Source organism: Fukomys damarensis, unplaced genomic scaffold, assembly GCF_012274545.1.
Source record: "Fukomys damarensis isolate Sample0158 unplaced genomic scaffold, DMR_v1.0_HiC HiC_scaffold_34, whole genome shotgun sequence".
Taxonomy (NCBI): Eukaryota; Metazoa; Chordata; class Mammalia; order Rodentia; family Bathyergidae; genus Fukomys; species Fukomys damarensis.
This window is the reverse complement of record NW_022900946.1, coordinates 6,802,339-6,817,467: the sequence shown is the minus strand read 5'-3', so window position 1 is coordinate 6,817,467 and position 15,129 is coordinate 6,802,339. Positions and strand designations below refer to the sequence as shown.

At 40.0% G+C, this 15,129-nt stretch overlaps 1 protein-coding gene across 2 annotated transcripts; it reads left to right on the top strand.

The window, feature by feature from the left end:
* The first annotated feature begins 661 nt into the window (after positions 1 to 661).
* Rrn3 (RRN3 homolog, RNA polymerase I transcription factor) lies at positions 662 to 14,542 on the top strand. Of its 2 annotated transcripts, XM_010614568.3 has the most exons (7): positions 662 to 716; positions 5,617 to 5,706; positions 5,796 to 5,925; positions 6,516 to 6,575; positions 6,932 to 6,995; positions 11,194 to 11,281; positions 12,277 to 14,542. In XM_010614568.3, the coding sequence occupies exons 3-7, from the start codon at positions 5,901 to 5,903 to the stop codon at positions 12,457 to 12,459; spliced, it is 420 nt and encodes a 139-aa protein (XP_010612870.1). In that variant the 5' UTR covers positions 662 to 716; positions 5,617 to 5,706; positions 5,796 to 5,900; the 3' UTR covers positions 12,460 to 14,542. The 2 variants fall into 2 exon arrangements, with proteins under 2 accessions (XP_010612870.1, XP_010612869.1); XM_010614567.3 differs by having other exon boundaries at positions 5,617 to 5,925.
* Positions 14,543 to 15,129: the final 587 nt, after the last annotated feature.

The following is a 15,129-nucleotide window of genomic DNA, read 5'->3' as shown; positions in this document are numbered from 1 at the left end:
TTTTTTTTTTTTTGGTACCATGGCTCGAATTTGGGTTCTTGCGCTTGTGAAGCAGGCGGCAGAACCACTGAGCTAAATCGCCGGTCTGCATGTGCCATAGGCCCTGGGGTTAATCCCTAGTACCAGAAAATAAATTTTTTAAAAAAGGATACACATCAGAAAATGTGTGTAAGGTGTGGTAGCACATTAAGGGCTGGGGGTGTAGCTCAGTGTGAAGTCCTTGAGTGTGATCCCCAGCGCTGCTTGTGGAAAAAAAAGAATAGCAACTATAATATTTAAATGTCAGTACACAGCTATAGGTAAATATGAATGGCATTTTCCCCCAACACCCCTGGCTCCACTAACATGAGTTTTAAAATTGTTATAGTCATGATTTTGTAATCACAAGGGATGTATGAAAGTTACAAGGTTCCCTGTGCAATTTCATTAGATGTTAAGAGTTAGAAGGAGTTAGTAGTTAGAAATTCTGCTGTTTAGCACTTAAAAGGCTAAGGCAGGAGAATCACCCCAAGTTCGAGGCCAGCCTGGAATACACAGTGAGCTCAAGGCCAGCCTGAATTACAGAGTTTGACCCTGTCTTGAAACAAAAAAACCAGAAAGTCCTGCTATTGTTTTAACAGGCAACCAAAGCAAACATTTAATTTTTACCTCCTTCTTGTTCAGGGTGAAACAGATGACTTTTGTTGAAGAACCAGCTGTCAGATCCAGACATAAAGGTAATTTTTGTTTGACAGGTAACAAAGCAGAGTTACTGGCACTTTGTACAAGGCACTGTTTGCGCGTTAGGTCCTATTCTGTCCTGTACAGCTTGCTTTCTCCAAGGTTTCAGATTTTAACCCAGTGATTCCCAACCAGGGGCAGTTTGACTCCTTTGGGGTTGATTGGCAGTGACTGGAAACATTTTTGTTGTCACAACTGGGAGGGAGGGGTGCTGCTGGCATTTAGTGGGTGGATGATAGGGTTGTTGGAAAAGCAAGAAAGCGATGGAAAGTTTTTTCAACATGGAGATTTAAAATAAATTTTAAGTAAACGTAAAAATTTTTAAAAAGCAGATTCAGTGAGATTATATACCAGAATCACTTAGAATAGCTTCTGACCCAAAGTAAGGACTTTATAACTGTTAGTTGTTACTTTGTTTTTGTTGATAATCTGCATGTCTTTATTTCTTTTTCTTTTTTTAGATAGGGTCTTGCTATGTAGTTCAGGTTGGACTTAAACTCATTATGTAGCTTCTGCTGGCCTCAGACAGCTGTCCTCCTGTCTCAACCTCCTGAGTGCTGGGATCACAGGCGTGGGCCATCAAGCCTGTCTACTTCCTCGTTTCTTTTAAATTTGAGTTCACTGTCATTATGACTGCTGTAATTAGCCTGACAAAGGTTATCCGTGATTCCTTACATGCTGATTTCAGTGGAATTTTTGTGTGTGTGGTACAGGGATTGAACTCATATCTATTCATTCACCAAATCTTTTGTGGGGGTGTCTTTTAAGTGTTTTGTGTTGCTGATGCTCTTGTCTGGATTCTTCCAATAATTCTTTAGTGGTCTCTAGGTTCTGTCCTGCTCTGGATTTATCCCCAAAGTATAACCTGACCCATCTTGCTGGAATACAAGTCTAGACATGTCTTTCTCTTACTAAAAGCACTTTGTGTCTGTGGAAGAATGAAGAGTTAAACTTCTAAGCACAGTTTACAACATATTTTCTATGTTGATTTCCACTAGATAATTGTATTTCCTGAATTTGCCACATTTTTTGGTTTTGGTTTTGGTTTTGTTACTGGGGATTGAACTCAGGCCCTTGCGTTTGCAAGGCAAGTGTAGCACCGCTGAGCTAAATCCTGGCCCAGGAAACAGGGTTTTGATATGTAGTTTAGGCTGGCCTTGACCTCACTGTGTAGCTCAGGCTGGCCTCGAACTTGCAGCGATCCTTCTGCCTCAGCCTCCTGAGTGTTGGGATTACAGGTATGTACTACCATGCCTGGCCCACCTTTTGCCCAGTTCATCATTTTGCCTTTGCATGTGACTTTTCTCTGTAGACGAGGTCTGTATCCACTTTGTTTGAGCAGGGTCTCTAGCTACTTTGCTTCCCTCCCTTACTAGCAGTGTGACCAAGGGCTGGCTCGTTCTTTCAGCTATTGGTAGTAGTATTCAAAGTCTTTGTACTGAGCTACATCCCTGTCTCCTCCTCCCCCCACTCATACACCTTTTTAAATTTGGAGACCAGACTGAAACTTGCAATCCTATTATTAACATCGTTACTATAATCTACAAAAGTACTCTTTCACACCTACTTGCAGTGTCCACTTCAGTGAAGATTTGTCTTAAGCTCATAGTGCTGTGTTCATTCAGTCCATTGCCCACACTGCTGGCAGATCTTTCTTTTGTTTGTCTTTTGAGGCAAGGTTTTGCTATGTAATTCAGACTGGCCTTGAACTCACTGTGGTCCTCCTGCCTCAGCCTCCCAAGTGCTATGGTTGCAGACATACGCAATGGTGTCCGAAAGATCTTTCTTAAATTATGTATCTGGCTCACAAGATCCTCTGTTGCTCTCTGTGCTTCTTTGCTCACAATATTTATGTCTTGACTTACTCACCTTACACTCTAGGCCACTGAGGGTCAACCTTTTAGAGAGAAGTGCCTAAACTGCAACCGAAAACCCACTTATTTATTGCAAATATACCTAAATGCTGAGGTTTTAGTTTTTAAAAAAACAACACATTAACATCTTCTGGTTTAAAAGAAAAACAGATACCACACACGCCATACGTAGGTTTTGCACCACAACTGTAGGCATCCCGAACTACTTTCTGTTTTCACAAACACAAGTGTGCTTTTTCCTCTGTAAGGAATGTAACCCCCAGAAAATACTGTTACTATTGAAAGGCAGCTGAGGCATCACTTCCTCTTTAAAGCTGTCCCTGACTCTCCCCTTCCTTCAGGTACAAAGACTAATTTCTTTGTGTTCCACCAAAGTTTATGGCAGCAGATTCTTGGCATACTAAGACTCATACTGGGTACTGGGTGTGTGTCTGCTTCAGAGGAGTGTTGCAATTAGTTTGCTCCTAACAACAATTCACTACCAAAGCATCAGAGTCTATGACTGGTTTACTTTATCATGGGGTTATTTTTTTTCCTCTCCAGCCCTTGTACCTTTTTTAAGTGGAAAAAGAATTGGTTGCATTTTACTCGGTTTTTTTTTTTTTTTGAGAAAGGGTCTCACTATATAGTTGAGACTGACCTGGGACTCACTATGTAGCCCAGGCTGGTCTCGAGCTCACAGTGATCCTCCTGCCTCAGCCTCCACGCCCGGCTCTCATTGTTATTTTTTGTTGTTGTTGTTGTTATTGTTTTGTTGGTACCAGGGATCGAACGCCACTCCTTGCACTTGTGAGGCAGGCGATACAAGTCTCTTCTGTGCCCTAGGTCTCAAGAGCTGCTATTAGTGTTATTCTCCCCCACTCCTTCCCTTTTTGTGGTACTACGGATTGAATCCAGGGCCTTTGTATTTGTATCTCTTCATTTTTTATTTTGAGACAGGGTCTTGTTAAGTTGTCCAGGTTGGGCTTGAACTTGCAGTCCTCCTGCTTCTATCTCCTAGAGTGCTGGGGTTACAGGTGTTTGCCATTACATCAGGCTTAATGTTATTCTTAGTGGTTGTGGGCATTATGAAGTTAACAGTGCAAATGAATTATGACTTATTTCATTTTCCGGCTGTTTACTTGGGGTTTCCTCAGAAAACCATCAAGCCTGTAGAAGTCTATTGTATAGATAACATGGAAAGCAGCAATTAGTTAGATGAAGGTGGGGCAAAGGTGGCACCTCTTCTCTACATGGAGCAAGGCATTGTGGAGAGGAGGTGGAACATAGCCTTGATCTGGTAGGAAGGTGTGAACCTGGCCCTTTAATAGTCTTTTGGTTGGGCAAGTTGTTTATTAATCTCTCTCAATGTCAGATTCCTCTACTCTAAAATGAGAATAACTAGTCATATGCCAGAGTTTTTTGGATTAGAAAAAGATACACTGGGCATGGTGGCTCATGCCTGTAATCCCAGCACTCCGGAGGCTGAGGCAGTAGGATCACTGCAAATTCAAGGCCAGCCTCAGGTACATAGTGAGTTCGAGGCCTATTTTGAGACCGTATCGCAAAACAAAACAAAAACAGTTTAAAACACTGCTTCACATGTGGTATGTTCTCACTAAATAGTACTCTTTCACAACCTTTTGTTTTTGGTGTAACACTAGATTGCTTTTATTTGCCTCTTTCCCTTACTTGTCTTACTCAGCATTAACCGTATTCTTTCACAAACTGGACTTTTTCCTTATAATTTTTTCCTCTGTGTGTGTTATATTTGCATCGATATAAATGATGTCTTTTGGGGGCTGGGGTGTAGTTAGTTTATGTCGCAAGACTCTCAGTTTGATCCTAGTAACACCACCCAAAGATGTTTCATTTTACGCTTATGATAATATATTTTATACAGGGCTTTTTTTAAAAAGCAGTTTTTCTCATGTCACTTAAAATTTTTAAAACAGTGATCTTATCAGAAAAATATTTCATGGTGGAATGGAAACAGTAATAGTATTTTGTGTTGTTGGGAATCGAACCCAGGACCTCATGAATGCTAGGTAGACACTATCATTGAGCTACATCCTCTGTCCTAGAGCCATTATTTATGCAAACATATCCTAATGTGTTTAAATCAGCTGCAGGTTGGGTTTAGGAGAACTTTAGTTCACTAGTCAGGTGTCTTGAATATAAAGAAAACGTAGACAGTTATGGCTCCTCTGAACTTCTGGTATTTGAATATGCTAAAATTCTGCAGTTTAAAAAGTTCCAGGGAGGGGTAGGGGGCAGATTTAGCTCCATGGCACCATGCTTACCTTGCAAGTGTCAGATGGGTGTGGAGGTGCGTGCCTGTGATCTCAGCACTCTAGGAAGCTGAGGCAGGAGGATCCTCATAGCTAATCTGAGCCATTTAGGAATTTAGTGAGAATTGTCTCAAAATAAAAAAGGGCTGGGATGTAGCTCAGTGTGTAGGACCAAGGTTTGATCCCTTAGTACCAAACAAACAAGTCCTGATGTTATTAGGTTATCTTTCTTTAAAACAGAAAAGTTTCTCATGACATGTTTGGTACTCAATTTTTACATAATTGCAAGTTTATTTTTCCCACCTAATTTAAATATTATTGCTGGGGCTATATAAATATATATAAATATATATATATATGAATATTATCATTGCTGGGGCTGGAAATCTGAGTTTAAGCCTGCTAGGCAAGGCAAGTTATCTACAACTGAGGTACATATGTACTCTTCTAATATATATAATTTCTTTTTTTTGAAACGGGGTCTTGCTTTGTAATGTAGACTGGCCTTTAACTCCCTAGGGCTGAGATTCTAGGCGTGCACCACTCTACCAGGTTTAAATTTCTTTTAAATTTTAAGGCAGTGTTTTGCTAAGTTGCCCAAGCTGGCCCCGATTTTGTGATTCTCCTGCCCCAGTCTCCCAAGTACCTCAGGTTATTCACCTTTGCCACTACCCCCAACGGATGATATATTATTTTCTGTGACTTCAGAGGATATTTTGATTTTGAAAGTTCTTCTCTGTATTTAATTAAAGGATGACCAGATCCTTAACTTGCTGCTAGAATTCCGCACTTCTATCACATACTTGACGCAAGACTTTGAGCACCTTATCAGCATTTTGTTGGTAAGTTCTTTATTTCCACGACTAGGAGGTGGCTCTGTACTTTGGAAATAGTTTACATCAGTGAAATGTTCTTCTTCTCCCGACTCTAGAGGTTGCCTTGGTTGAACAGAAGTCAAACAGTGGTGGAGGAGTATTTGGCTTTTCTTGGTAATCTGGTGTCAGCACAGACTGTCTTCCTTAGACTCTGTCTCAGCATGATTGCTTCTCATTTTGTACCTCGTGAGTGGTTACTCTTTGACTTGTTTTTTTTCCCTTCTGTCTCCAACCTTCCCCTTTTTCCTCCCTTTCCGCTCTTCTTTTGTTGTTGTAAGGGAAAAAGGTGTGTTTTGGCTCACTTTTCGGGTCCCAGGTCAAGGACCTGCACCTGGTGATAGCTGCCTTGCTGGCAGAGTGCTGAGGCAGCACCCGATGTCACCGGCAAGAAGTGGGAGTGCATGTGGTGTTTGGGGGTTTTGTTTTTTAAATTTCTTTATTCAGAGAAGTTGGTCAGTTTGGAGATTTTGCTAAATAGAAGGTTCTGGGATGCATGTTGGCATTCTGGTAGATATCTGTCCCCGAGGGAGGTAACTAGATTCATCTGTAGCTAATTTAAATTTATTATTAATTCTTAATGGATTCCAGTTTGCTGTATTGAACCTCTGACAGTCTTAGAACTTATCTAGGAAAATGTATCTTCTTAAAAAATATATCAAGTTGTACTCCCCACCCCCAGCAATATAATCATTCTACTGAATTTGAACTGAAAAAACTGCTTTTTTGTGTGTAATTGCTCATTGTTCAGAAAAATAACATATTTTTCCCCCCAAAAGCTCGAGTGATCACTAAGGAAGGTGACATAGATGTTTCAGATTCGGATGATGAAGATGATAGTAAGTATAAAAGAATTAAAGCATAGCTATAAGGCCTCCTATATCTAGAGAATATGGGCTGAATAATAAAACATACTGACTTCTGGTTCAGTAAATAGATGGCAACAGATGTAGCTTTTGGTAAAGTCTTTGTGATACACAGTTGCACTAAATGTGTTACTAAGATAATGAGTCCATTTTGTCTTCCTTGATAGTTGTAGAGAAAAATCTTAAAATATTTCTTTTTTTAATCTTAAAATATTTATCTGAGAAACTGCCCAGTTTTGCTTAGCAAGTGTTTTTAGCTTCCAACATAATGATTTTTCAGTTTTCAATTTTGTTTTGATGTTCATACTCTCTGAACTTTCTCCTTACAGATCTTCCTGCACTTTTTGACACATGTCATAGAGCATTGCAAATAATAGCAAGATATGTCCCATCGTGAGTATACTTTTGTTACTTTGAATTATGTTGTGTTTTTCTTAAGAAAATTCTGGGGTTGGGGCTGTGAGAGTGCTTGCTTAGTATGTGCAAAAAGCCCTGGATTCAATCTCTAGCACTGCAAAAATATATATATATATATTAGTAGAAAATTATAAAATGGTCATAGCATCAAAACTTGCCTTATATGCTGTGTTTTAGCAGTATATGGTTGAAACATCAAGTTTTACTAAAAATGGTGTTTCTATTTTCTATTCATTCTTTCATTATTTTTTATACGTGGATTCTCCCCGCTTCTGTATAGTGGTTAGAATTTTGCTTTCATCTTCAACAGATATGATATCCAAATATTTTCACTGAGAAACCCCATATGAATTTGTGTCATGCCATATGAATAAAAATTGCAGTTCTAAGAAAAGCTTTGCAGGTTTGTGAGTTTCTTTGGAGGGGTGGACTTCTAGTTCCCTCTGTAGGTTTATATGTCAATTTAAAAAAAACCCACATTGATGATCTTTTCCCTCTTTTTAAAAATCATGTATGTATGGTGGGAAATGCTTAGCTTTTAAACAAAAGTTGTGTTAAATTTTTGCAGAAGGACCCCCCCCCTTTGATTTGCTGTTAGTATCAAAGTTAGTAACACTTATTTTTCTTTAAGCTGCTATAGATGTTCTCTGAAACTGTACATTTACTTTTACTTGCTTGCGGTAGGGATTCTGGTTTGCCTCCTGTACCTATCCATGTTTGCTCTTAGAATGGAAATAATATCTTCCTAGGAAATCCAGTTAATAAGGATTTTTTTTTTAATAGGACACCGTGGTTTCTTATGCCAATACTGGTAGAAAAGTTTCCGTTTGTTAGAAAATCAGAAAGAACATTGGTAAGAAATTTTTTAATTGGGAAAGTAATGGAAAGGTTGTTTTGTGATTTCATTTCAAATGGGCTTGGTCTTTTTTTGCTTTTTTTCTTTTTTTGGTAGTGGGGATTGAACTTAGGACCTTGTGCTTGCGAGGCAGGCAGTGGAACCATTGAGCTAAATCCCCGGCCCTGGCTGTTTGTTATGTGTTACATAGGCACACAGCAAGCACCTTCTGAAGCTGATTTGGAGCAATATAAAAAAGCTTTAAGAGATGCAGGATGTAGCCATAACCCTTTATAATGTATCAAACAGTGGAAGGCTTTGACTGAGATGGCCTTGGCTCCTACCAGCTATGGCAACACCACAGCTAAACCAGTGGGTCTCTTATCACGAGTTGTGAATACAGGATCATAGTTTGTGACGGGAAGAGTGAAGAACCTCATATTGAAACAGCAGAATCTCCCTTTTACTCATATTTCAGACAGTCTCACAGAGATGATGTCAAACCTGAAACTGATGACTGGATCTCAAAATTATGCCATGAGGCAGTGACAGCTCAATTTGAAGAAACAAAAATCCATTCCAGCCGGGCGTGGTGGCGCATGCCTGTAATCCCAGCACTGGGGAGGCTGAGGCAGGAGGATCCCTGTGAGTTCGAGACCAGCCTGGGCTACGAAGTGAGTTCCAGGTCAGTCTCAACTACAGTGACACCCTGTCTCAATAACCAAAAAAAAAAAAAAATCTATTCCAAGAGGCAATTGCTTTTGTGGTGGGAGGAGGCGTCTACATTGAGTATCAAAATCTTGTTGGGGCTGGGGATTTAGCTCAGTGGCACCCCGCCTGCCTCGCAAACACAAGGTCTACACTAAAGGGAAGCAAGGCAAACGCAATTTATATGGCTGCAGTGATCAGCTTTGCAGTGCTACACAATTTGTGAAAGCCGTCACAGCTTGCACAGAGCACAGAACCTAAATATGAGCATCTGCTTGGAACTTGGGTAAATGTAAAAAGTCAAAGGAGCCAGGTATTTTCCCTCCATCATAGTGGTCTAATAGGGAAACTCAGATTTATTAATTTTTAAGGAAATTCTATATTTAATATAATGTATACTGGTCGAAAGAATAAAGCATTTCAGAAATATTTTTAAAATGGCTCAGTAGTAGGCTTTGCAGCATGGTCCTTGGTGTAACACGTTTAATTTAGAGAATCTCTGCTTGTGCCAGGTGCTGGGGTGTGCTGGGCAAACCAGTACGCTGCTTGTTCTCACGAAATAGCCTAGTCACTTTGCCATGAAAAAAAGCCAAAGTCTTCATCTATGTGCTTTGCTAAGATTTAATGAAGAGGCTCGTTATTTGGCCTAACAAGACTTGAATCTGGTTGACCCTGCTATTGTTTTTCTCTTTAAAAAATAAGACATGTTGGGCCAGGGATTTTTAGCTCAGTGTTGTTGCCGCCTGCCTCGCAAGTGCAAGGTCCCAAGTTTGATCCCCATACCAAACTGATTAGAGAAAATTTGGAAAGTATGAGAAGAAGGATAAGGACAGTTTAAACAGCCACATTCCCACTAGTCAAAAGTCGTTCTTAGCATGTTGATGTGTTTTTCTTATCTGTTAGCATGTGTGTATGTATGACTTTATTGATGGATTATTTAGGTGCTAGGGATCGCACCTAGGGCCTCGTGCATGCTAGGCAAGCATTCTACCCTTAAACCACATCCTTCGTCCTAGATAAATCTGATGGATTTGAGAGAATCACAGTAAACAGTGTTTCATAACCTGCCTCTACGGAATTGTGACTATGCTCTCATAATCTTAAACAGTTTTTTTTTTCCCACTAGTCAAAAGTCGTTCTTAGCATGTTGATGTGTTTTTCTTATCTGTTAGCACGTGTGTGTGTATGACTTTATTGATGGATTATTTAGGTGCTAGGGATCACACCTAGGGCCTTGTGCATGCTAGGCAAGCATTCTACCCTTAAACCACATCCTTAGTCCTAGATAAATCTGATGGATTTGAGAGAATCACAGTAAACAGTGTTTCATAACCCGCCTGTATGGAATTGTGACTATGCTCTCATAATCTTAAACAGTTTTTTTTAATCCCCAGTGTTTGCGGGCTGAGCCCAGGGCCTCATGCTTGCCAGGCAAGTGCTCTACTACCGAACTACATCTCAGACTTATTTTATTTTATGACAGGGTCTCAAGTTGCCCAGGCTGGCTTCACACTGGTAATCCTTCTGCCTCAGCTTCCTAAGTACCTGGGGTTATGTCTTATTCCCCTATCCTAGCCTAAAGTATTTTTGTTTGTTTGCTTTTTGTTTTGTTTTGGGTTTTTGTGGTACTGGGGATCAAACTTGGGACCTTGAACTTGTGAGGCAGGCAGTGGAATCACTGAGCTAAATCCCCAGCCCAGCCTAAAGATTTTTGGTTTTTGATCACATGGATTTAAGTGGTCTCTTTTTTCGCTATTCTAAATAATAGCATAATGAAATTCTACACATCTATCTTCAGTTATTTCCTTGTGATAAATCCCTGGCATTACAGTTAATCCATCAAAGAGTTTTTGCTTCATGAATTATAAAGTTGCCCTTTAGAAAGATTTAGATTTATAACTTCACAACTGTGTGTGAAGTGACAGTCTGCTTGCTTCCTTGTCAGTCCTGGGGTACACTTTTGTGGTTGTGGTTGTGGTTGTGGGACTGAACCCAGGGCCTTTGTACCAAGTAGCAGCAGGGAGGCTAACTGTAAGAGATACTTGCTTTTGCTAAATTTGAGATTTAGAGTGTCTTTGAACCCTACCAGCGCAAGGTCCTGAGTTCGATTCCTAGTACTGGGGAAAAAACCTTTTAAAAAAATCAAGGTCCTGAGTTCAATCCGAGGTACAAAAATTTTTTTTAAATAATAAAAAGAGCAGTGTCTAAAATTACAACACAACGTTTGCAACCCTTCCATTTTCATCTCTGTCAGGACACTTAAGTGTAAGAGATACTTGCTTTTGCTAAATTTGAGATTTAGAGTGTCTTTGAACCCTACCAGCGCAAGGTCCTGAGTTCGATTCCTAGTACTGGGGAAAAAACCTTTTAAAAAAATTTTTAACATGCAGTTTATGTTTAGATCACCCTTTGTAGTTGGAAACAGTTCCACTTGAAATATGGGAGACAATAGCCATTTGAAATCTCGTGTAGGTGTGAATGGAGTCAACAAAAAAAGAGCCACATCAGTTACAGTACTTACGTAGAATCTTTTCTTGATATTATTGGAAAATGGATCTTGTGAGACAAAAGCATAACATGTGATTGTGATGAAATGTTCAGCCTGACCGAAACATGACCCCTGTTTGACAGGTCAAAGGTATTCATCGATCCCATTTACCAGACGTGGGAGGACATGAGTGCTGAAGAGCTTCAGGAGCTTAAGAAGCCTGTTAAAAAGGTAAATGTATGGGCCTGGGGATTTAGCTCAGTGGTGCCGCCACCTGCCTCACAAGCGCAAGGTCCCGAGTTCAATCCCCAGGACAAAAAATAAATAAATAAAAAGGAAATGTATGAATCTGGACCCCCTTAGAGTCTTGTGGAGACAGGCCACAGTCATGTGATCAGTCGCAGTGTTACGCTTTATTAGTGCTGTGTTCATTTTACCTTTGCACAAGCCCAGACCCGACTTAATGTTCTTTTTGTTGTTGTTTTGGTGCTAGGATGGAAGCCAGGGCCTTGTGTATGCTGCAGTGCTCTACCGCTGAGCTGCCCCTTCCCCTGCCCTGTCTCCTTTGCTTCATAAGTAATCTTTGGGAAGCTTAATTTGTTTTTGTCTTTATATCTTGCATCTCAGGGATCAGGCATTCAGTCTGATTAGATACAAAGGCTATAACACTGAGCAAGAATGCCATGTTATGTTATGTGCCATCATAGAGATTAAAATGTTTGAAAATCAATCTTTAAACAAAATAATTTAAGGTGTGGTGAGCAATTTGGGTAATTTGTAATAACGAACTAAGTATCAAAGGAAATTTTTGAAATTAAGATATTTTATCTTCCTTCATCTTTATAGAAATAGCACATTCCTGCCAGGCGTGGTGGCACATGCCTATAATCCCAGTGTTCAGGAGGCTGAGACAGGAGGATTGCCGCAAGTTCTAGAACAGTCTCGAGCACAGTGAGTTCAGGGCCAGCTTGAACTACATAGTGAGACCCTGTTTCAAAAAACAAAAAACAACTAGCCTATTCCTGTGGGAAGGATTTTTTGGTTTTGAGATGAGGTCTGTTGTGTTGTCCAGGCTGGTGTTAAACTCCTCAAATAATCCTCCTGCCTCAGCCTCCCAAGTAGTTGGAATTCGAGTGCATACCACTGTGCCTACCAAGAAAGGAATTCTTGAAAGCTTTCAAACCATTGTCTGTGGTCTTATTGGTAATCTGGATTTTGTATCCTAGGAGGTGATAGAGGATGAAGATGATGACTTTTTGAAAGGCGAAGTGCCTCAGAACGATGCTGTGATTGGAATCACACCAAGCTCCTTTGAAACACATTTCCGAAGCCCTTCCAGTAGCGTGGGCTCCCCACCTGTGGTGTACATGCCCGGCCAGTCCCCGCTTATCTCAGGAATTTGTGATTGAGGAGCTTTGCTCTTCCTGGTGTGGCCTTCAGTGCCCAGCCCCGTACAGTTGTGGCACTGCTTGGACTGCAGATGCTGTATGTCCCATTTAGACTTCACCTGCCGTCCGATAGACACTTTTTTTGTTTTGTTTTCTTTTTTATGCTCCCCTTATGGAAAAAAGGAAAAGATTGTCATGTGCAATATTTTATAGAGGGTTTATGATAAATGTCAAAGACTGCTTATTAGTTTAATGTGTATCTTTTTTTAATGTCATTGTAGAATTTTAAATATCAGCACTAGCCCATTTTAATAGATGGCCTTTTTTAACATAGGTCCTTTTTAGAGCCATGGTCACAAAGACTTTCTTGGTCTGATTTCAGTGAACAGTCCTCTAGGATAAATCCTCTATTTAAAAACTAGAATGTTTATTTTGGCTGTGTTTACTTTCTGTTGTAACTGTATTTGTGTGGTGGGACATACTGAGTTCAGAGAAGATGAAGGAAAGTGGGGACATGGCGGGGCTGTGCTGAGAGGCTACTTGTTTGAGCTGACATTGATGAAGCTCTCTAGGGACTTGCGAGGACCGTCAATGACAGGAGGGAAGAGAGAAGGCATTTATGGAAACAGGATTGGACAGATAGCGTACTTACTTAACTCAGTGTAAAAATGGATTTGGAAGAAAAGCGGAGGTCAGATAAATGTAATTTGTGTCGACAAAGTGGGTTTGTACAACAAACAAGTTTTTTTACAACAAACCAACCACAGCTTTATCCTGGCTCCCAAGCCTGTTAGAATTGAATCTGCCAACTTGCACCAGTTACATTGGTTTTGACCAGTATCATTTGGTTATTTTGAAATGTTTCTTGATTATTTGGTGGGGTGGTTGCTGTCATCAGTAGGCCAAAGTTACTCCTGCTGACCCCTCTAATGGCTCTGTGCATCCTCAATTCACCCTGATGAAATCCTTCTGGAGCAAGTCTCCATATTTTTATAAGTAAACCCCGAGAGAGGAGTATTGCCCTTGCTTTTAGCAACTTTGTGCAAGCGCTTCTGGAGTCATTTTAAACCTCAAGTATGTTTCCTTTCGTTCCTTGTGCGTATACTCTGTGTATTTGTGAAGATGATCATCTTTAAGCATATTTATTTATCTGCCATGTCTATTTATTTGAAGGCAAGCAGTATTTTCTTGATCACAAAGATTATGTAATGAAATATTACATCTTTCCTAGGGCTTCTGTATATACTCTTATGTAATCATATTGATGGCAATGTAGAGTTTGAATTTCAGTCTGTAAATAATCTTGGGATAAGGAAATTTTTAAGATTTTGGGTGCTCTCTGGCAGCACATATTCCAGTAGGTTTTAGATATTGGTGATTTTTCTTTAGGTGACTTGTTTCAAAGTCATTTGAGAACCTTTAAAGTTCTCTGTGTGTTTTAACTGCTGATAAAAACATGGATTTTTGTATATTGGATAAAATAGGTAAATGATATTGTATCCACAGAAATTAGCAGGAAGTAGGTAGGGCCTTTGTGGTTTGGGAAGTAGTTATATATGGAAGAATATATTTATTTACACATGTCTTAATTTTAAAGGGGATTGAAGAAAATATCCATTGTGAAAAATAAAACAATATGGTTAATGTGGAACTTTTATTGTTACATCAATAAAGAGGGGAACCTTAATAAAAACTCCTTACATTCTTTTGCTATGTGTGCGTGTGACTGATCTTTTTTTTAATGTTAGAAAACTGCTTCCGAGTCCTCACTGTTAAAGTAGGGACTGTTACATTGTATACTTTGGGAGTGTTGAGAAATAAACTGCACTCTGTGATGAGGATGGCTTCCGTGTGTGTTATGTGAAGGGTCCATGGCTTTTCCTGAACACAGCCAGCCAGGAATCACAGGCCTGAACAGGTACAAGAAAACAAACAGCTGTCCAAAGAAAATGACATGCTTTGAACGAACATCTGTAGAAAAATAGTGAAACATCTTTGAAATTACATGAACATAATGGCATTGGGGGTAGGCAGGCAAGATGCTTTTCTTGGTATCTGGCCAGGTAATTTATTTAATCCAGGACCTAGACATAATATAGAACAGTGAATTTGACCCTTTTGGAGCTTTCAGTGATAACAGATAGGCTGTGGCATGTGTGCCATAGGTTCACCGCTACTGGTCTAGAGACTCAAACCTGAAGTTACTTGAAAAAAATCATGTAGGAATTAAAAACCATTTTGTTTTTCTGAGATAGGTCTCACTATGTAGCCCAGGCTAGTCTTGAACTTGTGCTTTCCAGGATCCTCCTGCTTGAACCTCCCCAGGGCTGGGATTACAGGATAGTGCACATGCTCATCAGGCTTGGAGAGATGGTAACTTGGTCAGGGTTACACAGCTGATAATTGATCACTGAATTCAAACTGTTCTTCGCCCAGATATTCCTACTTGGGATTTACTTAACTTTACCAGCATTACAAGTTGCTTATAGCCCTCTTGTCTAGGAATATATTAAAATGACAGCACTAGCTTTGTGAGCAAAGCTGTTTAATCTTAGCTCTACCACTTGAAAGTATTATTATTATATCTGGGCAAGTTAAGGCCTAGTAACAGTGGTTGATATTGACCCCTGTGTTTGGGTGCATGGGTGTATTAAGAAACTGAGTAAACGGGCTGGGGCCACTCATGAGTGT